Consider the following 26,257-nt stretch of genomic DNA (forward strand, 5'->3'; position numbering starts at 1 on the left):
CCGGCGACGCCACAGCCCACGCTTCACTTCAGCAGCAGCTTAAGGCGCCGGGAGGGCACCCAGCAGAGCCCGCCCCGGATGGCGGGCTCCCGGACGGGCTCAGCCCCTGCCTCCCGCGCCCAGTCGCGGAGCTGCTCACGCCGCGACCACCACTAAGCTGCGGCGGGGCGGCCCGCGGGCGTGGCGCTCCTGCCATACGCCCGGAGCGGGGGCACATCGCAACCCACCGGCACCACCACCTCCCGCGCTCCTGCGGCCTCGCCGCCGCCAACCGCCGCTAGGGCGCGAGCCCCACCCGCTTCACGCGTCCCGCCCCCCGCCCGCGTGCCCCATGGGCCGCCGCTCCACAGCGCCGTGCCTGCCCCTCGCCGCTCCCGCCGCGGGGGGGGGGGCGGGGGGAAGGGCGGAGCCTCGGCGCGCGCGGGGATTAGAGGGGTCCTGCCTGGGACTGGCGAAGGGCCTGCGGCCGCCACCAGGGGGCGCTGCCGGTAACGCCGGCCCCACCCGGCCGCTCTTCCTTCCTCCGCCCGGCCGCCCGCCTGCAGCCGCCCGCCGCGCATCGCCCCTGGGAGCCCGGCGAGTGCCTGCGCCCTCCGCCCCGCCCGGCATCGCCGGCCCGCTCGCAGGCAGCCCGTCGCCGTCCCGCCGCCGTCCCGCCGCTTCCCCGTCCACGCCCGGGCCGGCCCCAGCCATGTCTAAGCCGCCACCTAAGCCGGCCAAGCCAGGTACGGGAGGGGCCCAGCAGCCCGACCCGCCACCCCCAGGTCGCTCGTCGGCCGCGCGCGGTCGGTGCGGGGCGCGGGGCAGCCCGCTGCCGGCTGACACGTGGCCGGTTCGGGGGTCGGGCGCGGGCTGTCAGAGCGGGGAGCCCAGCCGGGGGGAGCGGGGCAGGGCCGCCTACCCTTTCCTTTCTCCGCCCCGCCGCCATTAACCACCGCACCGCTTGCTCGGCGGCGGCGGGTGCCCTTCCGCGGCCCGAGCACCGCGGCCCCGCTGGGCGGGTGGCGGAGTGGCCCTCGGCGCGGAGGCGTCGTGTCTGGGCGGGGTCCCGCGCGTGCTCGGGCTCGGGAGAAGGTTCGAGAGCGGCCGCGGGGCAGAGCCGGCGGGACCCCTGCTGTCGCGGCGCGCGTAGGGCCCCCGGCCCCGGCCTTCCCCCGCGGGGGCCCGGCGCGGGCCCGGCCGGTGGCCGCTGCCGAGGGGAAGGTCGCACAGGCCGGTGGGCGCAGGAAGCCTGTTAACCTGTGAAGAAACAGGCGTTGAAATACTCCGAGGGTTGCCCAGTGGTTCATGGGCTGGCAATACGCTGATACCTAACAGCGGTTTTAGGGCATAGTCCCGTGCTACATCCTTCTTCCGCGGCACCTGCTGCTTTTGGCGCTCCCAGCAGCCATGCTCCATCCCTTGACGTTCTGGTGTGAGCGTGCACGACAACCCTTCTAGTGCATCTAGTTACTGATGCATAATTTTATGCTCCTGCACCCTTTTCAGATAAATTCAGTGCAAAGTTAGTTTCAAAAAACTAGTAAAAATCAGAGATTTTCCTAAAAATACGTTGAATAAACATTGAAAGTGGCAAGGTTTTAAACCTTGGAGTAGAAATGGCAGCTTTCAGGTAAGCATACATTTGTTTAGGGCTTGGTTGTTTTTTTAAACAAGGAATTGATACAGAAAATGAAATTGCTCTTTCACATTTATGTATCATCTCCCAACATGAAAGGTTGAATTCTTACTTGAAGGTTATAAATTAAGTGTGAATGTAATTAAATAGATAGGACTAGTTTGTTTTTCCCAGAATACGATTATCTGATCCCTAAACACATCTGAATTGCAGTATTTTTTACGCTTAAAATAGTATTTGAAATACTGGGGTTTTTTTAGAAACATGCATATGCATAACCTAATTGAGTACCTTAACTAGACAGCTTATAGAACAAGTTTTTAATTTGAAGGCAAGTAAGTGCAACCCAGTTAGACCACTTAAACTATTGGTCTCAACTTGCCAATAGAAGAAAACCTGTTAAAGCTTTTTAAATGTAAAGTTTCATCACTGGAAGAATTTCCTCTGCCCTGAAGTTTGCTAAGCCTCTTACAAAACAGCTTAGTTGAAATGAAAAAGACAGTAATAGAAATATTGCTGTCGTGGACTCTCACTGAAAACCAGTACTGAGGAAATGAGATTCTGAAAGCATGTGGTGTTGGTCTTACCAGCTTCCATGTTTGTAAGAAGGGCAGATTTTTCCAGTGAAGTTGATAACTCAATTTTCTGATTTGCAAAAAGATAAGTTAAATTTAACAGGAAGATTTTTAAGGAGTTGAAGGCTTTGGCCCTATGTAACCTGCAGGAGCTATCAGACTAACTCAGATGTGTTACGTCTAATACTAGGTGTCTTTCACTGCTTTGCTGGGGTGCAGTTTTGTGGTATGCTTGATCTGATAAAACGTGGACTGCCATCAAAGGGACAGGTTCCCTACACCCGTCCTGCCATTTAGTGACATGAAAAGCTGGATTGGTGCTCTGACTTTTTGTGTTAGGTTGGTTTTATGTCTGATGAACTTGCTCTGCTGCTTTAGTGCATGAGTGCTTGACACAGCAGAAGGAAATTAGTAGAAATATATGGCTGAAGGAGGAAGAGAATGAGACTGTCTTGCTAGTGGCTGCTAGAGCTGATTAATGGTAATAAGATTAATTTTGCTGAATCCCCAGTTTTTGAAGAGAGAAAGTCTTAGGGAGGCTGTTGCATTCAATTTTTTCCAGGACATTTTCAGGAACAGATTGTCTTCCAGCATACCCTAAAATATTTCTGTAGTTGTATGTTCGGCTGTGTTCTGGTATAGTATCAGTTATGCCTATGGTGCTGTCATTGAATCTCTCGGGACTGTAGACATCAAAATGCGCTCATTAAGGACAGATAAATACAGGAACTGCGTGTGGCAAAATTGTTGCTACAGGAGCATAGTTCTGTCTCTTTTGGTGACTTTTAGACTGTGGTTGGTGGAATATCTTCGTGCATTTGATCAAGCTGTGTTAATTTTTCCTCACTGTTACCAGGCATCCAGTCTATAAACTGGGGTATAACCCGTAAACTTTTCCTTAGTGTTCAAGGAAAGAAAAAAGTGCAGGCAAGATAGAGATGGAAGGAGATATAACAGGTGGCAGGGATATGAAAACATTTAGTGAACATCCTTTCTAAAAAAGTGTTTAGTGATCATCACAATGGTGTTGGATGTTAGGGTCAGATGGCTAGACAGCGCTTTAAAAATGTGGGGAAAAAAAGGAGGTATGAAGGGAGAAAAACTAGCTATAGCATTAAGTGTGGTTTTCTTCTGTACATGAGAGCATTTTATCTGTCAGAAGGCTCTTCTATTAATGCTGTGACGTGCACACGTTAGGATTTCAGTTACGGAGAGATCATTTTGACATCAATATATTTTAGAAAACCATCTGATGTGTTTATCAACACTTGTGCTAGTATTTTGGAGTCTATGATTAGCCCTTGAGTAAGGGGTCATGACTGTTTTCAGAGGATTTAGAAGACTTCTAATTTCTAGTGTTTTGAGGCTTTTTTTTTTTTGTTATAAACAAGTGCCTAGCTTTGCTTTTCTCTTGGGAGTCTGTATTATTGTTTTCTAGCTGTAATTTGTATTTAGACTTGCTGTTGAAGATACAAAGGAGTGGAGTGGGAGTTGGAAATAGCAGAAACTTTCTGTTCCGTCAGCATTATGCAAAGGTAGAGTTTCCCCTCCATCTTTGAAAAATTCTACTGATGTCTCAAACTGCATTATTATTTACAGAATTAATAAACCTTTTAAGTAACTTTGTGAATAGGATTAACATCTGACACAGAATGTTTAAGTCCTTTGAACTTGACAAGCTGTGTTGGCTTCTGCTAGTTGTATCCTTGAACAGCGTGCTCTATCTGATCAGACGTTTTTGATCAGAGCCTTATGTAAGTGTGCAGCAGCTTTTGGGGAGATGAGAGTGTTATGTTAAAATTTTAAAGAAACCTTACTTACTTTCATATTCTCCAGACAGAGTAAGGTTTGTTGATCCTGGCCTGGATTCCACACAACATTTACATTTGATAGGGGAGGACCAGTCTTTGCCTCAGTGAAATTACAGTTGGAAATTACTGCAGTTGAGAGGAAGGGAGGCAGGGGGGAGCACAACATATGTAACATAAGGAGTTCTTACTACCTTAGAGTAGGTCTGTTGACTTTGCAGCCAGCCACTAGCAGCTGTCGCAGTTAAAAACAGGATTCTGAACATAAAATATTTAGTTTGAATCACAGTCAGGTTCAGTTCCCCTTAATTCTTAGGTGAGGTAGGAGCTGTGACAGCATTCACAGGAGCGGAAGACCTGTGTTGAGTCACATGCTTAAGCTCTTAGCAGTAGGCTTAAATTTGGCTTGCGTGTTGGTGGTTTGGGTTTCTCTTAGCTAAGGAGGTGTGAGCATGTGAACTTGGGGAGTTACGCTGTTGGTCATCAGCTCTAAGGGGAGAAAGACATCAGAGAACAATTAAACAGTTCCAAGTCTGATTTCAACATGAATTGTAAACTTTCATTTCTGACTCCAAACCCTGTTTCTACTGCAGGCTGCAGGGGCCACAAACAGGCTTCCTACAAGTGAAGGCATTCTTGTCTATCTGTAGATACAAAATTAGTAAGAAATAGAAGATATCAGAATCAAACTGTGCCAGTGAAAATTCATTTGTGAAACTGTGTTCACATACATCTTCTGTGAGAGTATTCTTAATTCTTATTTTTTGTAAACAAATGCTATTTGTTCCTTCCACTCCAGATCCTGACTAGAGCAGTCCATGATTGTTCCTGGGCTACCCGCATTTGTCATCTACACTGGCACCAGTCTACCCTTTGCATTCTTTTCAACATGTTTGTTTGTTAAATACACCCTCCCCACTTCCTCCCCTCTGATTGGTATGCCCTGTGTTCACTTCCCCTTTCTAACAAACACTACTTAGAGGTGGAAGATGATTCTCCAAACAGTGAGGACTCCACTTTTTTCTCAGTTGTGGCAATGCTTAAGTGCTGTGTTGTACCCTTTTCTCTCTGTGCAAGGTCCTGTCAGCAGAATGCCAGAATGCAAGCTGCAGTCCTGTAAAACATATTTCCACTCTTATTCCTGCTTGAAGGTCTGGGTGTAAAGCACCTGATTTCCAGTTTCCTGAGAAGCCAGAAAAAATGTTTCCGTCTGGTCATAATAACCTCCTAATAAAACTGCACATCTCCTAAGAGACATGCAGATTGTGACGTGAACACCTCTGCTTACTAAAGCAAGCTTCAAGCATATCACAAATTATTGTGATATTGTTACTTGACCAAAAGATTGTGACTTCAAATTGCTGCTGTGCACTGCCAGGTTGTGTAGTGTAAAAAACCTCAAACTATGCAGGTTCTTAAGCCAACATGAAGAAAACAAAGAACTCTGTTTGCCACCATGTTTTCTGTGAGGTCAGGCAGAGGATGCCTCTCAGTTTCTTCAGATTAATTTATCTGAATGTCTGCCAGAATTCATATTCCCAGTTACACATGTTCTGGGAGGAGACTTTAAAACCAGCATAGGCCATGGAACATGCAAACTGTCCTTTTTCTTCCCTGTATCCCAAATCTCATTATTATCTTCTCTTTTTCATCCATTTGTTACAGGTGGGGATTCAGTTTTCAGTCAGGTTGGTGCTAGAGAGAGTACCTTATTCTCAACTCCTGTGAAGCCTTGTGTGAGCAAGGAGGAGGATGACTGTTGACAGTTCAGGGTTAGCTTGAACCCTTACAGGAGCTACTAGACTTAAGTTTTTTAATTTATGTGTAGATGACCATGGCCAGTTCTGGTTTTCTAGAGTGCAGAGATTATCCCTTTCTCATATGACAGGCGCTGGTAGTGCTTTGTGACACCCAGTGAGTCTGTCTATCTAAAGTAAGATAATTACTCTGATTTTTATGGTAGTCCAGAGCTGCACACTCTAAATACAGATAATGAAAAGATGCTACATCAGGATCAATATCTAATTTATAGAACCTTGTTTGTATCAGTGAGATTTGATTGTGTATGTCAGGTGAAGCAGGGTGTGAAATGCTAACAAAAGACTCATATCAGTCCACTGGGGGGCAAGCCTTGGTAGCTGTCAGTGCTGGCTTACTACCATGATTATTTTCTTAACTAAAAGAAATGCCTTTTGCACCAAGTACTTTTTTTTTTCTTTTTTTTTTTTTTTTTTGGTTGAGGAAGTAATACAAATTGACAGCTAATGAAAATGCTTTCCCTGCCCTTTGGTGCTGGAAGTTCAGCCTAACTCAAATACCTAAATAAGTAATGCCTTGCAAGGATGGGCCTTTTTGTTTTTCTCCCTTGTTTTTTCATTTTTTCTTTTTTTTTCCCCCCTTATTTTTTCTTTTTGCCTTTTTTTTTATTTTGGTTGGGTGTTTTGGGGTTTTTTTTCTTCTTTCTGTTACAGATGAATGCAAAGAACAGGAAAGCGGAGAATGCTTTGGTGGGAAGTTGAGCAAAAGGGGATTTTATTGCTAGTGTCTGTGGTAGTATAGAGAGAAGCTGGGATAAAAACAGAAAGGAAGTGGGGGGGAAAGCATCACTGAGAGAAACAGTATCTCCTTGTTTCAAAAACAGCACTTCTTTGGAAACAGTCTTCTGTTAATGATACTGCAATTAATTAAAAATAAACCTCAAATGCTAGGAGGAAACAAAAAGCTTCTAGTCTTTCGAGAAAAGGTCTTTTTCATTTGTATTAAAAAGCAGAGTAGTGATCTTGTTTCAGTTCAGTACATATCAGAAGCTGCGTTTTTAAGTGTTGTTACTGTTTGCTTCAGTTTCTTCACTTCTGTGCACTTAGCTGGCAGAAGGTCCATATTAGAAATCTGAGTAGCCTGTTTCCTCATAAAAGCAGAAGTTTATAGGAGAAGTCATCAAAAATAGCTTGGAATTGAGGGCATGAGGTCAGTCCAACCTGATAAAGCTATTTGTTTTATGTTGCTGAGTAGAGAAAATTATTAGTTTGACTCCTTTACCCTGTTGTGTTGCTGGGGGAGGGTTTGGCAAATTATGGCTTTGGGGGGGTTCTATGCTGAGAATATTTTTATGTTTGGTATGTGTAATAAGTTATGTTTTTTATTTGTCAGGTAGTTGTTTTGCACATGTTTAATGCAAATTCTATGACAAGGGAAAAAACTGCCCTTTGGCAAAAGTATGGGATTGAAAAGAACCATTTAAATTTCTCCCTGCACTTAGAAAAAGGTTTACTGTGGGACACAACACTGCACTGTGCCTCCATTTCCTTTGTTTTTATAAAGGGTACTGCCTTTGTAATGTAATGCTGAGAATAGAGCTGTGTATATTTACCTGGTGCCTTGAAATCTTAAAAAGGTACATGTGTCTTTTGTATTGTCTTTATTTTGTTCTCTAGAGGTACATGGTGGAGAGGTGGAGTCAGTCAACTTTGATATATTCGCATCAGTGCTAATGGATTAGTTCTCCATGCCACATGAAACCTGCAGCGTGGTTCATAGTGGAGAGATGGTTGTAAGGGGGAGCACAGGAGGTCCACAGGCACTTTCTAACTTTTTGTTTATTCCAAAGGATGCCTGCCAATTAAGTCTGTCTGTGTGCCTAGGGATGGGCTTTGCTAGATAAAAGTACTTCAAGTAATCACATGTATCTAGTAAAATACAGTTTGTCTGTATTTGCTGAACAGGAATTAAGTTTAGTGTGCCCTTTCCATCCTCACATTTTTTGATTTTAAATCTTCTAGACTGATTTATTTTTTTTTTAATTAAAATTTGGCACAAATAATTACCACTGCAAGTGGTAAAGTCCTGTTGTTCTTAGGTCTTAAGTGTAGGAACGTGACCAGGTTTAATGTCCATTTACCAAGAAATATTTGATTGGTGCCAGTGTTTAACTCCCGTATAAGGTACTGTAAAACTAACATCTGCCAGGCCTGTGGTTCTATAGATTCAAATCTGTATTTTGTGTTTCATCAGGAAAATGTTTTAGAATATGTTGTGCTGCGTGTAACACCACAGCTTGACATTTAGGGAAGTAAGTGCTTACATAGAATAAATAATAAAAAAACCCGAACAAAAAACCCCAAGCATCTACTATGAATTGCCTTTTGTTGAAACAACATGTCAGGAATATTTTTATCAGCATCAGTGTTTCCATGCTTCTTGTCCTCCCTTAAAGTGTGATAGCTTTAGAAAACATGTTGATACAGATGCAGTACATTGTTACAGGAAACACATATGACACACAGAAATCTATGTGTCTCGCTCTTCCCTGTCTTCTGCCATCTTTTCATTTCCCCTTTTAATATTTCTTGTTCTTCCCTTTTTTGTCCATTTCCTCCTTTTACTTACATAAAACCTCGAAAATTGGTGGGTGATGGTTTAAGCCGCCAGAGTTGTCAGTGTGCAGTTCTATCTTGCATTTTTCTGTCATCTGTGTAAGAAAGCTAGGAAGGAACAGTATTCTGTGTCACCCATTCTGTTTTGTCATGTCTTGTTCTTTTTTCTTTTATTTGTCTTTTTTTGTTGTTTTTTGTTTTTTGTTTTTTTGTTTGGCTTCTCCTCAGTTGCTGTTCAGAGATATCATTGTGAAGCTTTTAGATCTAGAACACATGACTAATGTCCTTGTTCATCATTTCTATATGGGTAACAAACTGAACAGAGGGTTCATCCTTTTTAGCTGTTGCCACAGTGCAGCTGTTTAGTGTCTGAGGCAAACGGTTGACAAGTGTTGGACCTTTTATGTCTGGGAAACAGCTGCTGTGTGAGAGAACCAGTAAACCAAACTGAAATTCTATGGTGTTATTCAAAAATAAGATCTGGGAGAAGCATGGGATACAGTTACAGATTGGAAGAAAAATCATATATACAGTGTCTACATGCATTTGGCAATCTAGAAAGTTTATAGGGGTTAATTTTGTGTTATACTTTCAGAGATACTGAGCCCCAAAAAGCCTGAGGCAGAGGTCTACGGAAATGTTTTGCTTAGTTGTTACTATGCCTTGGTAAATACCACTTCATATTTTTTGCCTGTTTTTTGCTAGTAGTCTTTGCTACCCCACTATCTAAAGGCCTACACACAATAGTGATGACTCTAGAAAGTTAACTTAAGGGCTTAACACGTGCTGTGGCATGGCCCTTGCTAGGGAATATCCAGAGGTATTTGAAAACGTATTAAAGAGCCACCCCAGGACTGTGGAGTATGCTGCAAAGTGGCAGCTTATAGAATTGAGTACCATCCTTCTTAAGCCTGTCATCATATATACATTTAGACTGACATTTCTAAAGCCCTTAAGTTAACTTTCTAAAGTCATCAGTGTTGTGTGTAGGCTTTTAGATATTGAGGTAGCGAAGACTACTAGCAAAAAACAGGCAAAAAAAATTCTAGCCATGGTTCTTTACAGAAACACAAAGGCTTATTCTTGAGACGTAAGGAAACCTACTTTCTCATTATTCGGTTCTCTCCATATAATATACTACACAAGATTTTATGTAAAAACATTTTATTTTACAGTACTAACCTTTGGCAGTAAGTTCATCATTTTCTCTGAGGGTACAAAATAGCCTGGGCTAATTGTTGTCTAAGTAATGCATTGTCCTGATGGACCGAATACTGCTTCAATCACAAGTTACACTTTAAACATGTATAGTGTAAGAACCTGAAATACAGCTATGTAGTTAAGGTATTTAAAAGTAAACAATACAGACCAGTCTGCATAATGTATTACTCCATTGAGTTCAGTGCACTTAAGCAGTTCAGCTAATAAAGTCATGTAAGATACATGGGTTTTTTTCCTGTACTCATCTTATACTTTCTGCTTGGTGTTCTTGAAATGTACCTTTTTTGAATTACAAAAAAATGTTTATAAGGATGCTTCTTTTGCAGTGTATGCAATTAAATTTGTACCTGTCTGTATTAAAGTTAGCTTTTCTTGGCTTGGATGCTGCTGACACTCTCTTTAAAACTGCCTTATTAAAAGCGACATTGCCCACTTAGTGGAATTGTAAAGGCTATAGCTTATTTTAAGCATCTGAACATGTTAGTTGTACATTCCATAAATAGGACTTGGTGACCATTTGTCATTTTTCTTGATGCAATGATTTCTGTGGCATTGCATTATTTTCCTAATTAGAACAACTGCAAGTATGAGAACATGTTGTAAACATTGGTCATTGTTTTGTCTTTATTCTTTCCTTATTTCTGTATCATTTAACAAATCTGATATTAATAAAAATACATACAACATGTCTGAGTGTGGGGAAGTACATATTACTGAAACCACGCTTTGCCTCAGAAATTGATGGCAACGCTTCAGTTGACTTGCATGGTGAGCTATGAAGACTGTTAGGTGTGCACAGGAGGCAGCTGACATGTAGCTGTTGAGTTGGCCCATTTCCTTCAGAATCTGTGCTGCTGGGTTGAGTCTTCTCATCCTGATTTTCATTGCCAGGCACAGAACAAATTCGTTCATCAAGTAGATTTAAGCGTTAAGGAAATGAATTTATTTAAATTTGAAGACTGTTACGTGTATGCTGTGTTTAGAAGGCATGGTATTAATACTGGTATTTTCTTTTTTAGGGCAGGTTAAAGTGTTCCGGGCCCTGTATACATTTGAGCCCAGAACGGTAAGTACATCTAGATTTTAGGGTTTTGAGAAGCTTCATTTTAATCTTGTCTATAATATTTCTTCAGTTCTAGCTAGGATTGGCCTATTAGACTTACTGTACTATGTTTTCAATGAAGAAGCCTATAGATAGATATTGGTTCTTAATGTGACTAAAACTGCCTGATTAATTAGCCCTCTCCTTTCATAAGTCCAGCTCTTCTTAAAAGCAGTATGTTTTCTTCTCTGCTATGGGCTACGTGCAATCTAAGATCAGCGATCTGTGTGATTTTTTTCTTATATTCCAAAGGCAACAAATTAAGAACTAAGATTTCATGAACTGGGACCAGCCAAAAAGGTACACAAGATACACTTGACTGCTTTTGTTGCACAGTGGTCTGTTGGAAAGGCCCCAGTCTTTTTCTTTAGTTGTCAGGAAGGTCACAGGTCCGTAAAGTTAGCTGTAGGCAGCAAGTAAAACTATGGTATGAAAGACTGTCATGCTGTTGTGTAGTTGCTAGAGAATTTGTGTTATTGTTCTTTTGAAGGAAGAGCTGAACGGACTCTGCTTTATCCAGGTATTTGTTATATCTAAGTACATGTATTCAAATTTTTTTACTTCTTCTTTTTATTTTTTTTTTTAAAGCCAGATGAGCTGTACTTCGAAGAAGGAGATATAATTTACATCTCAGACATGGTGAGTCTAAGACATCCTATACAGACTGAATACTTCTGAGATGCAGCATATCCCTTCTAAAATATTTTCCCTTTTCTGTACAGAGTGATACGAATTGGTGGAAAGGAACTTGCAAAGGGAGAACTGGACTAATTCCAAGCAACTATGGTAATGTGTAGAATATTTTCATTTGGTAAGGTCATTCACAATCAAAGGAAATCGCCAAATAAAAATAACTGATACGTTTAGTTTCAGAAACTGATCACACTATTGGCATTTAGCAGTCCTCTTACCACATTTTTTTCAGAAGGCATCTGCAGTAGCAGTCACTAGTGGACATCAGTGTGGACAGGCTGTCTTATGTTTTTATAACGTAGAGACAGCTTGAGTTTGCCAAGTTTTCGTGTTCCTAGTTGTGCAGTTAACAGCAATAAGTGTTCTCAGTTTTGAGGGGAAGAACACTGGGATCTAAAGGATGGTTTTACAGGTGGCATGCAAAACTGGTATGCTTGTATTCTTGATACTCTTAATGAACATACTGCAGTTCTTAAGGTCTTCTCATTAGAAGTATCTTGGCTATATTCCTTCAGTCTGTATAATGCCTTCTTTAAGTACACCTAAGGATAGACAATCAGAGCCGTTAGTAGCTTTGAGATCAAGAAGTCTGACACAGCATGGGATCTTACAGAGACAGATGATCACTACTGGAATTGTTAAGTAAACCTGCATATGGAAAGGAAGCTAAAAGGACTGTAACAGTTCTGTAGACCTCCTTTGATTATTTTTTTCCCTCCCACTTAAGAAATAGGGCTGTTTTGTTTGTTATTTATTGCTTTGTAATGGATATATTCAGCCACAGAAAGCATTGGGGACTGCACCCATATCTGTTTGGGCTGAATAGCCATTGCTTTTTCAGATTCAGATAGTCACTTTGAAAAGCCATGAGTACAGATGACACAGCATAATGTCTTTCAAGTCCTCCCAGGAAGTGTTGGCAGAGTTGCAGTGCCACATGGCAGATTGCATCAAAAGTGCTAGGATGTTAGTAACTGTGGTTGCTTAATGTCCCTTCTTCAATAGCAGACATTATGGTAGCAATGCCATGTTCCCTGCCCTGACTTGTAGTTAGTAGAAATAATTGAATAGAAGCCTGTGGTGCAGTTATTGAGACCATGGCACCAAATTTCACTTCATTTTGTAAGTTCCAGGCTGATTCTGCTCTTGCCATCTGCCAGAGGTAGTCACTGTTATATCCAGGAGAATATTTTACATGTGCTTACCTACACTCACATTTCTTTTTAACATTGAAGTATGTTATATTTAAAATAAACCCAACACCTAATTAAGTTGTGTTTCCATTGAGATAATTTGGAAAAGTTGCTTCCAGAGTGGTTTACTGAAAAGTTATCTGAAGCAACAGTTTAACTTCTGTTTTAGGCCAGGTGTGGGGTTTGGGGGGGTGGTGTCTCTGCCTTCACATTTCCACATTGCCTTTGTGTAAGCAAGACAGAAGCCTATGCGGACCCTAAGAATGGAGAGTACCAGGAACATGTAGACAAACTACAAAATCCCAAAGGCCTGCTTTTGCTGGTTACCACCATTAGGACTGCCTAGGTTCAGTCTTAACCATTAAAACACTGTGATCTCATGTGCTCTTCTACAACCTCTTTGGAAAAGGTGGAGACAGACTTGAAACTGCTGTCTCTGGTGGGGTCTTGCACTCCATCTGCTGGGCTGGAAGGAGAATCAGTGTTATGTGCATTAAAAATACTGCTGAACTTCTGACAAGAGTTAAAGAAAAAGTTAATTTTAGGCTTTTGAGACAGTGTTGTTAGTATTAATGCTTTGTGCTGTGCACAAGCACTACTCAATGTGACTAGCATGTTCTGCTTGTGTAATGGCTGGCTGCTCTGGGCCTGGCTTCTCTTGCATTTTAAAATTTTGTTCACTGTTTGCACAAATTTTTCAGAATCTAGCATTTGCATTTTATTTTACTCACAGCTAGAGAGATAAGCATGTGAAATTTTTCAGTTACAAGCATTATGGGAGGAATACACACCAAAGTAAGAAAAGATCCAGATAGGCCACAACAGTCTTGAGACTTTCATTTCTGGTAGCTGATATACATTACATTTACCTGCATTGCATCTGATTGCAGTAACAGTTTGATTTGAAGACACCCTTCCACATTCTCCTTGCCTCCTGGAACAAGCCATAGTGCAGGGGCTTAGAGAGCCTACTCATCTCAGATTGTACACTGTCCTATTTGCCTGTACCCTTAGGAGTCACAGGGTTTTCCACTTAAAAAAAAAGTTTTTAAAAAAGAGCTGCTAGATCGCATTCCCACCTGCAACTGCTTCACAGTGCTGTTCAGCTTTTTGCTGTTGCAACAGCACAGTGATCAGGAGCTGTTTGCTGCTCCTCTTCAGTAAAACCTAAAGCCTGTGGGATGAGGAAAAGGTCTACAGAAGCCTGAACTTCAGTCTGCTGATCATTACATTCCTTGTTTAAACAGTTTTGATTTGCAGACCTCCTGCAGGTTTTCCAGGGAAAATGAAAAAAAACAAAACCAACCACTTCTGTAAAACAGATAGGAAGGCTACTGACAGTGATTTTATTTTTTTTTAAACTTACCCTTCACAGACCCCTTGGAGATAATTCACTCATAACTACAGATGGCAAGCTGTTGGTTAAAAGCCTAGCTACATGCCACTGCTCAGTCATCTTCGAAGTGTAGAAAAAGAAATAGCATCTAAGATGAAATATTTTCAGATTCCCAGTGGCTTGTAGTCACTGATCAGTTTGATGCTGTTCTTTGAAAATTTTCACAAGCTTTTCTCTGAATTGCTTTCCCATACACAAGAAGTTGAAGTGCATGAAACTAGTCCATCACTCACAAATCCCCTTTCACGTTAGAATCAGATATGCATTACTGGTTATTCTGGAATAAATCAGTTTTATTTCAACATAGGTGTCAAATATCTGTTCAGTGTCAGAAGTAGTTAGAATTTACTCTGTTTCATTTCAGTGGCAGAGCAGGCTGAGTCTATTGATAACCCACTGCATGAAGCTGCCAAACGCGGTAAGTGTGATTTGGGTTTTAGCTGTGTAATCCTTTAGATGATTTGTTTGTTTTCTGCCAAAATAATAATGACATACTTGGAATGAAGAAGTCTTGTATATTTCGGTTGTCTGGTATCTTGAACAAGTTACCTCGTAAGTTTTGCAGGTTTCAGAAGCTGAGCTGGTTTACAGCCTGGTTGAATTGCTGCTCTGCGATTGTATACACAGAAATAGAGTTTAGTACTGTGCATTTAACTACGTGGGGATTCAAAGGTCTGCTGGGAGTTGAAGGAAAGATGTTTGGTATAACTTGGACTGATTGTTTTATGATTTGTTAAGTGTTGCTGCTAATCACTTTTTCTCCTCATAAGTTAATAGGAGGACTGATACTTTTTAGTTCTGTTAACTTCAAAGAAAGAAATAATAAAACCTGAATTTGTCTTTCAGGCAACCTAAGCTGGTTGAGGGAGTGTTTGGATAATCGAGTCGGGGTCAATGGCTTAGACAAAGCTGGAAACACTGCTCTGTACTGGGCATGCCATGGAGGCCACAAAGGTATCAGAGAATTAATTTGAAATGACTGTTCTCTGGTTTTCTTGATTTGCTTGTTAGACTGATAAAGCCAGGATTTCTAAAATGTCCTTCTAGTTTGATTAAAAGCAAAGTTAAAGCTAGAAGAGCTAGAAAGCTAGAAAACATCAAATGCTGCATGTTTTGTTGTTGCTGTTGAAGCAGGCATTCTAATTAGCCTGTTAGAAGCAGAGCGGGAAGAAGGATAGACTAAAAAGAAGTGTAGTAGTATTTTGGGTATTTTATGCAGTAGCATTTGTTTGTGACCAATGATTGTTTGCTCAGTGCAGTCTGACTGTTACAGATTTTCATTAGCTGATTGGATTGCTCTATCATTAAATCTTAGCCAAAATGTATATTATGAAGGCAAAAAAGCCTGTCTTGTTTCCATTTAATTTATTCTGTTTATTCCTCCCCTGCCCTGTTTTCTGCAGATATAGTGGATGTTCTCTTTACCCAGGCAAACTTAGAGTTAAACCAACAGGTAGGTTAAACCAACAGACCCTTACAGTAGAGGTATGATGTTATTTGTCCTTGGTACAAGCTGGAAGTTTTTTTGCTATATTTTAATCCTGTTGCTTTTCCCTCTGACTCCACAGAACAAATTGGGAGACACAGCTTTGCATGCTGCTGCATGGAAAGGTTATGCAGATATTGTAGAGATGCTGCTGGCAAAGGGTAAAGATCTTCACCAAGGTTTCAACAATCTGTGTGGCAGACTAGATTCCTGAATGTTTATTAAATAATCTGTATTTTTTAAGTGTTTTCCTATAATGCAGGTACAGTCTTTAGCCAGCTTACCTGCCTGATTTTGTAAGTCTTGCAGAAAATTCTGGCAGCCGTTTGGAAAGCAGACATCGCATCTGCTCAAGATAAATTTGATCCTGCTTTGCAGACAAAATTAGGCACTTAACTCCAGAACAGCAGTGACATCTGCTTCCCGGAAAGGGAGAGCAGCCAGTGAGTTCCCTAGCCAACTGTAGCTTGTGGAAGAGCATCCATAGCTTTTAGTCTGCTCCAGAGCAGTCCACAGTTGAGATTCCCTAGTCCATTACTGTTCTGCCTGTGCTACTCAAACTTGTATTGTAGTACCGTTGCTCAAGACATAGCTGGGACAGTGATTCATGATGAAAATTTTATATTGTAAAGGGGCAAGAACAGACCTGAAGAACAATGAGAAGAAACTGGCCTTAGACATGGCAACCAATGCAGCTTGTGCTTCCCTGCTTAAGAAGAAACAGAGTGCAGGTATTTCTGATTTTTTTATTCTGACACTTTTCTTTTTTAGAGGACACTATTTTGACCCAAATATCTGTATGTTGATAGCCATAAAAAACAGCCAGGAGCTACGCGGGCTAAGAGTTGGGTTTGGAAGGGTTCACTTGGGAGGGTTAATTCAGCAGAGCTATGATAGAGACCTGTGGTTTATCACATTTGGTGTTGCTGACTCCACACAAAATGCCATCTTGTGTCAGCAAGAGGCAAAGGAGTTCAGAAGATGTGGAAACAATAAGGGAAGGGAAGGAAATGGAAGACAGACCCTTCAGAGTGGAGAGACAGAAAGAAAGCAAGGATGTAAACCACTTTAAAAGCAATGTGCCACAGGGAACATGACATAAGAGTAATGATGTGGTATGCTCCCCCTTATGCCTGCCTGTTCCTCCAAACTAAGCCAAACAATCACCAACAGATGCTCCTCTTTTATTTCCTTACTGCTAATTTTCTTTTAATTTCTTATTCTTGTGTCACTCTGAGTGACTCTTTAATAGAGAAATAAAGAAATTAAAATGTCATGATTGCTGAAGATTATTCTAAGAAATGAAAGTTATTAAAATCCTGTCAGAAAAATGCAAAGAGATTCTGTTGTTTGTGCTCCTGAACAAGGAAAGAGTTGTTATATAGAAGAAATAGGATTTGTCCTTTAAGTACAGCCCCTTGAGCACAAGGCTATACAATTTCTTTTCTTTCCTTTCTTTCTTTGCTGCTTCTCCTACTTCAAAGAGAAAAAAAATATTTTTTCCCCTTTTTATTTCCTTTATCAAAGCAGTTGAGCAGGTCAGTTCTAAATGTACTCATTTTTCTTCTTAGAGAAATCTAAGATATCATGGTTGTCAGTTCTGTGAATTGTGTCAGTCCTATTATGTCGGCATCTGATATTTTTAATAGTTTATTTTAATATGTTATTACAAGCTATGACTGATGAGGTACTTGTGGTTCCCGGCTCTCGGTAGTACGATATGATACACGTTATATGTAAGCCATGTTCCTGTTCCCATATATTTGAAAGTCTGTGGGCACATAGTCATCTATCAAGAAAAACCCATGCTGTTTATCTTTGTACAGTGCCAAAAGTAGATGTAGTTCTCCAGGCACTGCTGCATATCTGGTGGATATACTTTACTTTAATACTCCTGTTTTCTGCTTACTGCCCTTCAAAAGCAAAAGCTCACAAGTAGATCTAAGAAATATTCATTCAGGAAAAAACGTGGATGAGAAAAGAGGGAGGGGAAAGAATAGATGGAACGTGTTTTGATTTTAAGCAGAGAATGACAGCCAGATAGTCTCCAAGAGTAAAATCATAGAGGCTTTTCCACCAACTCACCCATCCTTTCCTTTGCGATTTAAATGTAATACATACAGAGAATAAAATTAAAGAGTTCCAGCTGTTGTGTACAGGTTCCAAGGAGCCAGAAGATGGCTCTTGAAGATCACAAAGAGGCTAAATCTCATTTGTAGGAGTTGTGATTACTGGTTTAGTCCTACCTTAGACCTACAGCCCCATTTGTGTAGCCCTAACATTTCTCAATAAATGATAGTGGAATCAAGTTTCTCAGATGCTGATTTGCAAGCATTGCAAATGTGCAGCTTTTCCTGATTTTATCCTGAATTAAGAGTGAGCTTTGTTTCTTTACAGGTTCAGTCCGAACATTAAGTAATGCAGAGGAATACCTTGACGATGAAGACTCCGATTAGCTTTTTTTCGTTCAGCCTGAAACACTGTAACTTGTGTTGCCTTGTCATTCCCTAAAAATATCCTTACAAGTGTAAAAGCATCTTACTTAGAGTATTGCAGTCTTCCAATATAGCGTATAAACGAGAGGATGAAATCATGCTTTCCAGGGAATAATCGTGTGCCAGAAGATGCCACATTTTAAATCAGAGTTCCTTTGGAATTATCTCACAGAGGAAGTGTGGCATACCCTTATCGTTGAATGGGCAGAGGACCATCTTCTAAACTCACAGATTCCATCTCAGGCCTTTGCAGCAAGTGCTTTGCATCTCTGTAGTATGCTCCTCAAACTGAAAGGTCCTTCTGGGACAGCGCGACACCATTATAGGTCCCTTTGTGCAGATAAGATAATACTGGCAGGGTCAGTACTGGCTGAGAGGCATGAATGGAGATGCTGCTGTAGAGAGTGACCATCTTTTGCCCACATGGAGCCAGCAAGACAAGGTTTGGGTTTGTTTCTTTTTTTTTTGTAATTTTTTCCCCCTTCATTCCTTCCTGTACCCCTTTAAGTAAGGGGTAAAATGACATGGGACAATCTGCCCCGAATGCTTTATCTTCCTTATTGCTATGGGCCCAATCCCTGAAATGTAAACTCAGGTGAAATGCTTGCTTAAGTCAGGTTTGCTGGAGAAGTACACTTAATTTTGGACTTAGTGACTTGATTATTTTGCTTTTTGAAGTGCATTTTGCTGAAACTATTCACAGTGAAAGGAAGACAGAATATTTTTCTATTTATCCTGCCTTAATTTTTTTTTTACTGGTATCTTGCTTTTATTTTTTAAAAGTGTTCTTATGTTTTGTCCTAAATTACCTCAAAGCTTAAGTGTGTTTGAAGGAATGAGGGAAGATGTATATTGAATATACCACAGGTGTCTTTGGGAGAGATATCTGAAGCTGAATAAACATTCTAAAAATGTATTGCTTCTTCCTGTGAATTAAAAAGAACTAAAAAAACAAGTTGAGCCACTTTCAGGCTTCCCAGCAGAGTTAAAGAAAATAACTACTTCCTTCTGATTGCTCAAATAGCTGCAGCCAAATACTGCACCCTGTTAGGGGTTACTTCCTTACTGTGATGGCAGAGAAAATGTTACAAGTATTTGCAGTACAATCTCATTTTCGATTTTTGTGGCTAGCTTTCCTATTAGCAACTTTAACAGATTCAGTCCAAGACAGCAGTGTGTGATACTTTAAAAAAAAAAAAAAAAAAAAAAAAAGGAAAAAAAAAAAGGAAAAAAAAAAAAAGCCTTTGTGAAAGATTGGGGATAAATGAAAAGCTCTTGTGAAAGGCTGGGGATAAATGAAAAGCTTGCAAAATATTGGGGATAAATGAAAATCACACTAAGTATTTTAGACATTAAAAGAAGTCCAGAGTGCTCTGACATCCCACTTACTGAACCAGCTTTTTGTATTTTTATTATCCTGGAAAGAACTATATACAGGTAAAGCTTGTTAAATAAGCACTTAAGAAAGAAGGCAGTGTTCTATTGACCAGAACTGTAAGATGTGTAAGATGGAGGCATTGCACGAATAGTCATCTGCACATAAAATTCTAAACTGTTTAAGTGTTAAAACTATAGAACAAATGTTTTAGCTTTGTGAAATACTGCGGTCAACTGAACAGTGATGTTTTATTTTCTGTGAACTTTAAGATCCTAGAGGGGAAGAAATAAAAACCAAAGCCACCAAGTTTTTCTCTCTGGCTTTCATTAGAACAATTGTTGAACGTGACTCATAATAGACAGAGACTGTCCTGCTTCACATTTTATCAACCAGCTATTTTTACTAGCTCAGACTTCTACCACATGCTATACTGCATGCTGTTGATTAACATGTTTGAATTTCACAGTGCAAGCAAAAAAGGACCTGTAATAAGGGGCTGGAGAGGCAAGAAGGTTCATGTATCTGTTACTTGAGTCTTTTTCCTGCGGAAATGAAGATCATGAGGTTAAATTCTTTGTGTCACAGGACACGGAGAGAATTGGTCATCCCCAGTGACCATTTTCTCTACCAAGCTTTGGAGGCAGAGTTTGTATTCATAACTCTTGATGTGGTGTCTTCCACCACCATGACTTCAACATCCTGCAAGTTGATTGCAGCATTTGATTTAAAAATTGTTGTTACGTTCATGTCTGGAATTAGCTGCAGTGGGAAGACCCTGTGTTCTTCTGCAGATGGATCTAGGTGCTGCAAGGGAAGAATGGTGACAGAAGCACAAGTTAGGCCCAAAGATTGCATGTGAAGTCCTGAAGGAGGCACATGCAGATTGCAAGGCAGCTAGCTAGTGCTAACTTTGGGGGTTTTGTTTCTAGGACCAAAATTACTGCTTTTTTACCCCCCACCCCCAACTTTTGTTTTTTCTCATGCAGCTGTCTACTCATCTTGAGAAATACAATTCACTGTGAAAATTTACAGGCAATAAATTAATTTTTGCTTAACTCTATCAGTTAAATTTTGGTTTAAAACAAAAAAGAGAGCAAAAGTCTTACAGCTAGAAGGAATCACAGCTGGAGTAAGTTGACACAGTATCTTGCTAGTTGTGCAAACCTTCTAACTCCCCTTACATTTCTCCAATGTGTGTGTCACTACAAGCTCGTGGATAAATTTAAGACACTTTCCAAGGACAGCTGTGTTCAGGTTGTAACAGTAAGAAAAATAAGATTTTAAGAAGAGCAGCAAGTTGCCAAGCTCGTGTTGTCTCCTAACTGCATATTGAAGGATATTCTGTCTTGTGTGCTTCTGGTTGAATTAGCATGTGTGCCTTTCTATTGAAAATCAGCTGTGTTCCAGTTGGAAGCGGTGTGCTGTTAGGGGATGGAAATTATTCTGATTTATTTGAGGCTTTTTCAGATGAAACCAGTACATTTTCTATCTGCTTCATCAAAAATCAAATCTAATGTCTGTTTTGTAGAAGAAAAAATTGGTCATTTCTTGAACTGTCTTTAATACAGTTCTTAAACAGTCCATGTGGATAATCTTCAGGTTATTAAGCTGTTTTACTGAGAAAAAAGCCATGTTACTGAATTCAGCTTTTACATGTCCCATCACCTGAAATGTAATTTGCTTGAAACAATTAAGGTCACATAGAGGTGTTTGAAGTCAGTGGCCCATTTTCTAACACACTCTCCAACTTAGAGCCTTCTCTGCCCCCTGAATCTGAATTTTTGAAGACAGCATCATTCTTATGTTTGAGTTTTATATCAAGAACCAGAGATTGCTGGAAGTAAGTTAGCCTGACCTTGTGATCGTTTCAGTTATGTGCAATAAAGTCAGATGTTTCCATATGCAACATACATCACTGAATTAAAGATCTGTTTTCACTTGTTGCCACCTTCTAATGAAGCCATTGAAACAGAGCAGAGTAAAAAGCAACAGGCAATCTGCTGCTTCTTGAAACAGGTGTAAGCTGAAGTTACAAAGTGTTTCAAGACAACGTTAGTCATACTGTACTTTGATGATATGAGGAGATAGAAACAAGCAGAAATTAACTCGAAATAGCATTCTTCAAAAATTAATCTTATACCAACTTGATACAAAATAAGTATAATCTGCTAAAGAAATGAGAAGGCAACAGCTGGATTTTTCTTAAAGCTACTTAATAAAAAAAAAGCAGAGGAGCTAAAAATAAGACAGTAGTACAAAAGCAGTTCAGAAAAATCTAACTTTAAATCACAGGTTCTGGGGCAGAATTTGGACTGGTGGTAGTGTCTGCCTGTGGCAGGGGAAAAAACTACTGGCTACCCATTTACCTGATGTCTGCTGTTTCCCAGCTGATAATTGATGCTGAAGATATGTCCAGTGTGCAGCCTCTCCTAGGAAGCTGCATCACTACTTTATCCTTCTACCAAATTTAGTGGCCTGCCTTTGGGCTTTGTAGAGCATATCTATAGCACACCATTGAACTCTGCTGGAAGAGATTTCTGTGAGACAATCTTCTACTGAGCCATGTGCAATGTCACTGGGAAAATTAGTGTCATCCAGCAATGTTCACCCACTCGGTTAGAGAAGCAGGGGCCACTTTCTGTGCTTGTGAGGAACTGAGGTCAGAGGCTGGAGGGAGCCTGTTGCAAAAATAGTAGTAAATGGGATTTTTTAGTGCACATAGAACAGCACAGATCTTGGCAGAGTACCAGTGCTCAGCTGTTCCACGTGTATTAAGTTTATGCAGCCAGGAAAAGGTCCATAATTTACCCTTTTCCCTTGACAGCTTTCATTGAAATTCTGAAGCACACATCAGAGGACCTATATCTGTTGTCCATGATTGCTTGGGAGCTTTTCCTTATAGAGGTGGATTATTTGGAATATATGCTATTTCTTAGCATGAAAATCCATATTTTATCTTCCATTTCTCTCCAAAGACTGACTCTTAAAGGACTTTACTGAGACAACATAAAGCAGGTGTGAAGACATAAAGTACCACAAGCAAATTGGACATTTAAAAGTTTATTATAATCATATTTCTGATCTGAAGGTCTGAAGCAAATCTCTGGAAACAAGTAGAGATACAAGAAAATGCAGGACCTGTGTCTTTGAGCTCAGCACAAACCTAATTTTGTTTCTTTGGTTTGTATTGCTTAATATATAATTTTGCTCACAGCCTTACTGCAGTCACATCTCCCAATTGACTTAATCTCTACAAGGACATACAGAAATTAATCTTCAGCCCCCCTTTGGAGGTGTTCAACATAAAGTTAGAACTAAATCCTCAAAATTTACATCCAGTTTTAATGTGTCTTTCCTGTTCAGCAGTCTTCCGTAACACAAGTAGTTGCAGAGTGTTAGTAATTTACCTCAAGCTTTTTTAATTGAAGGTTTTAATTTTATCTTCTTGTATAATTTCCCTAATGTAGGTAGAATTGTGGCACATTTAATAAAATCTGAAATTCATGAAAGAGTAGTACATTCTCTTCTCAGTCTATCAATTTTTACTTCTCTGCAAAAGCTAATTTATCTGTTTCTTCCCTAAGATTTCTGTTCGAACTATTTTGCTAGAAAGTCCCACGGAGATCTGACATCCTGCTGCCTAGCTAAGAGTTTAAAACAGAAGAGGAACAGAGAAACAAAAAATGTGTTTGGACTAAGTGAAGTTATACTGAAAGCAAGAGCAGTAAACATTCTGTTAATGAAAAAGTTGTGTGAGGGGCAGGTTGAGTAGCAGGCATTGTGCTTAACTGAAAGGCCTGAGTTAGCATTTACTTTGGTTTTAACAACTCCATCTAATCAGAGAAATTGGCTGATTCAGTTATAAGGCTGTGAGTACTTTTCTAAAAAATGGTTTCCACATGGAGTTACTGCAGTGAAAAGTCACTGAGTAATCAGAATGCTTGCAAATTTTATTCTGCTGAAAGACTGCAAGAGTGCTCTCTAATCAGACAATAATTCGAAAGCATGAGCTACTGCAGAGGCCAAACCACAGCAAATAGTTTCTCATCAGGAGGAAGATCTCTTAAGGTGAACAGTTTACATATGCTTCTTCAACTAGTGCTGAAAATGATTGAATTACTTCAGTAGTGTGACAGGGTTGTTCCAGTTAAGTGAGTTTGATGTGAAAAGCCATTATTACACAGGAGAAAATAGGTTGAAAGGATATGGTGATGCTTGTATTTAACTAGGAGTCATTTCCATTGAGTTTTACCCAAAGTCAGGCTACACCAGACATGGCTTCAGCAGTTTTCTTACAGCTTTCAGATTCCAGTTATACTCATGCTAGGGAAACTCCAGTTTACCATTTACCATTTTAAGGGCTGTTAGCACTTAATTAGTTGAGCTCTGGTTTTGCCGTTTTCCTAGTGACACCAGCTGTCTGCAGCTTAGGTAGTTATTCTTTGCATTTTAGTTGAGTACTTAAAATCAAAGGAAATGCGATATTCTTGTGCTAGTCACACTTTTCCAGTGGATTAACTGAATGACTGACTGAAGTGCACTGTAGCCTTCCCCTTGCGTTAGTGACCGGATTTCCTTCAACGGTTAAAGTACCCTTAAAGTTGAAAAAAAGAAAAAAAAAAACCCTAAACTAGCACATGGATTTTATAAGGCTTAATGTTTTTGTTGACCTAATGGTTAGTGAAAACTAACGTGTCTTCTCAGACGTGAAAAGCTAAGAGTGCAATATGGCATCTCTTTGCATACATGTTAGAAAGACCAGATATTTAAGTACCTGCACACCAACATAATAACATTATTTTTATGTAAGTTCATACAGGCAGCCTGAAACGGCTGTTACCTCCTTGTATAATTGAAGTGTGCATATATATATGGCTTGGTTTGGGGCTTGCTTAAAATTAAATGATCGTTTGTCAGAACTCAGTCTCAGGTTTCCAGGAGGCATTTACTTGGGCCTTAATTCAAAAGGAGGAATTTCAGTCTTGCATGAAAGAAATAAGAAATATTTTTTGCATATTTGGTGTTCTTAGATACTTGTAACAATGCTTTGAGACATAAGTTGAAATATTCTGCTTTTTACACAGTGAGAGCTGCTAGGCACTGACTGATTCTAAAGTACTTCCCACTTATGTTATTTGGCCTAGGCTCTTGTATGTTAATGCATTACTATTTGTGCTCAAATTAATCATTTTGATTTTATTTTAAAAAAGGTTATGTAAACTAGTGATTTCCTGCATACTGTGCGTTGAAAATTGATCACGTGCGGAGCTTGGTGGACCCAAGTGCATCACTGCTATTACCTTATCAAATGGACTTAACTAATGAGTTAAGTGGTTCTCCTATTTGGGTTTGAAGAGCAAAGCTGAATTCTTTTGCTTTCCATATCAGAAGTTTGAAGTCTGCAGACTTCATTCATTACATCCTCTATGCAGTTCTGTTTTCTGTGTTGACTGTATCCTAATCATTATGTTGTACAAACATATTTACTGTCTGGACAAGGTGACAACACAGATGGACTTTGCAAAATGCAGCTGCACCTGCAGTCAAGCAAATTGAAGCTAAAGAGTGTCCCCAGTCTGGTTTTTTGGTTAACAGATGCAGCATAAGATAGCACAAAAATACTACTTGCTCATTATAAACTGAATGAATTTTTTGAATTTTTGTAACTCTCTTCTGTAAATACGAGAGTTAAATCTACCTACTAGAGAACAAAGCCTGATTTGTAGAAGAACATTTGGATTGATTTTTTCTGATAAAGGCACATGGAAAATGTTCCTGTATTGAGCAGTTTATTAAACATAATTGTCTCAGTTCACATGAATGTCTACTCTGTGATTGCAGTAAAACCTCTTGATTTTGACGAAAAAATAGTGGCACTTTGCAAAAATCTGTTAACCAGTCCTTCAGTAGTTTACTTCCATTTCGCTAGACGGGCAAATACTTCTTTTGCCTAGTTGAGTAGTAGTCCTGTGAACCAAACTTGTAGTGGACGCAGAGCAGGAGGTGTAACTAAATGTATCAGCAATCACAAGACTTCCCAGCTCAAACCAGAAGTCTAGATGTGAAGTAAATTGTGTTTCTACTACTCTTCTGAAACAGCTATTTTCAGCTGTTCTGCAGTGAAGAAGACTCTTGAAATAGGCTATCATAGAAATACATCCAGAAGCTGGGATTAGACCAAATTTACTGGAATCAGCATAAAATTACTGGAATCAGCATAAAACATCATTTTTTTAAGAGAAAGGATGGATAAATATACATGCAGACAGCTCGACTTCGGGATGGTTTCCCTGTTTAAGTATTAATGCTTACAGTAATAATTACTGTAAAATTCTCATCCTTGCAGTGGATTTGCACTAGTTTTTAGCTGTTGGACTTAAGCTCCAGTTTAATTCATGATTCCTTCTTTATTTTTTTCTTAAAATATGTGTTATATGTGAACACCTTTCTGCGTAGCCAGGGGGTGAAGAAGGAAAGAGGGAGGAGAGGGAAGAGCTGAGACTTCCTTAGTTTGTGGTTAGTCATTTCCTGCTCCCCATGCTTCAAGATTCGCTGTATATCCTTAAAACCAGTTTTTCTGCTAATTTAATTTTCTACCCTTCTGCCAATTACTTGGAAAGATTGCTTAATTCTCATTTTTAAAGGCAAAGCAGGTATGATTTGTAGGCAAGACAAGTCACTGCATTCTCAGTTACCTTAATTTTATCTACTGTTGCAACCATTTGAGACAGCCCTAATGCAGCAGTCATGTTCATTTCTGCAGCAGAGTGGGTGAATTGAGATTTTAGTAGGACTAAGTGAAAAGGAGGGTTTGGCTGATTCCCACCCCCCACCCCACCCCCCAAACATCAAAAATCTGATAAGGGCAGGCCATACAGGTTCTCCATATGTTCTTCTGCTTACCTACCCTGAGGACCAT

General features: G+C 40.2%; 1 protein-coding gene across 1 annotated transcript; it reads left to right on the forward strand.

Moving 5' to 3' along the window:
• The first annotated feature begins 497 nt into the window (after positions 1-497).
• OSTF1 (osteoclast stimulating factor 1) lies at positions 498-25,153 on the forward strand. The gene is made up of 10 exons (XM_040579169.1): positions 498-725; positions 10,615-10,661; positions 11,286-11,336; positions 11,420-11,483; positions 14,344-14,397; positions 14,826-14,933; positions 15,383-15,432; positions 15,548-15,626; positions 16,098-16,196; positions 17,863-25,153. The coding sequence occupies exons 1-10, from the start codon at positions 692-694 to the stop codon at positions 17,919-17,921; spliced, it is 645 nt and encodes a 214-aa protein (XP_040435103.1). The 5' UTR covers positions 498-691; the 3' UTR covers positions 17,922-25,153.
• The last annotated feature ends 1,104 nt before the right edge of the window (positions 25,154-26,257 follow it).

Source organism: Falco naumanni, chromosome Z, assembly GCF_017639655.2.
Source record: "Falco naumanni isolate bFalNau1 chromosome Z, bFalNau1.pat, whole genome shotgun sequence".
Classification (NCBI taxonomy): domain Eukaryota; kingdom Metazoa; phylum Chordata; class Aves; order Falconiformes; family Falconidae; genus Falco; species Falco naumanni.

Coding starts and splice junctions, on each gene's coding strand:
- OSTF1 (XM_040579169.1), top strand. CDS start 692: ATGTCTAAGCCGCCACCTAAGCCGGCCAAGCCAG. Junction 14,398..14,825: donor GCATGAAGCTGCCAAACGCG/GTAAGTGTGATT, acceptor TTTGTCTTTCAG/GCAACCTAAGCTGGTTGAGG. Junction 14,934..15,382: donor ATGCCATGGAGGCCACAAAG/GTATCAGAGAAT, acceptor TGTTTTCTGCAG/ATATAGTGGATGTTCTCTTT.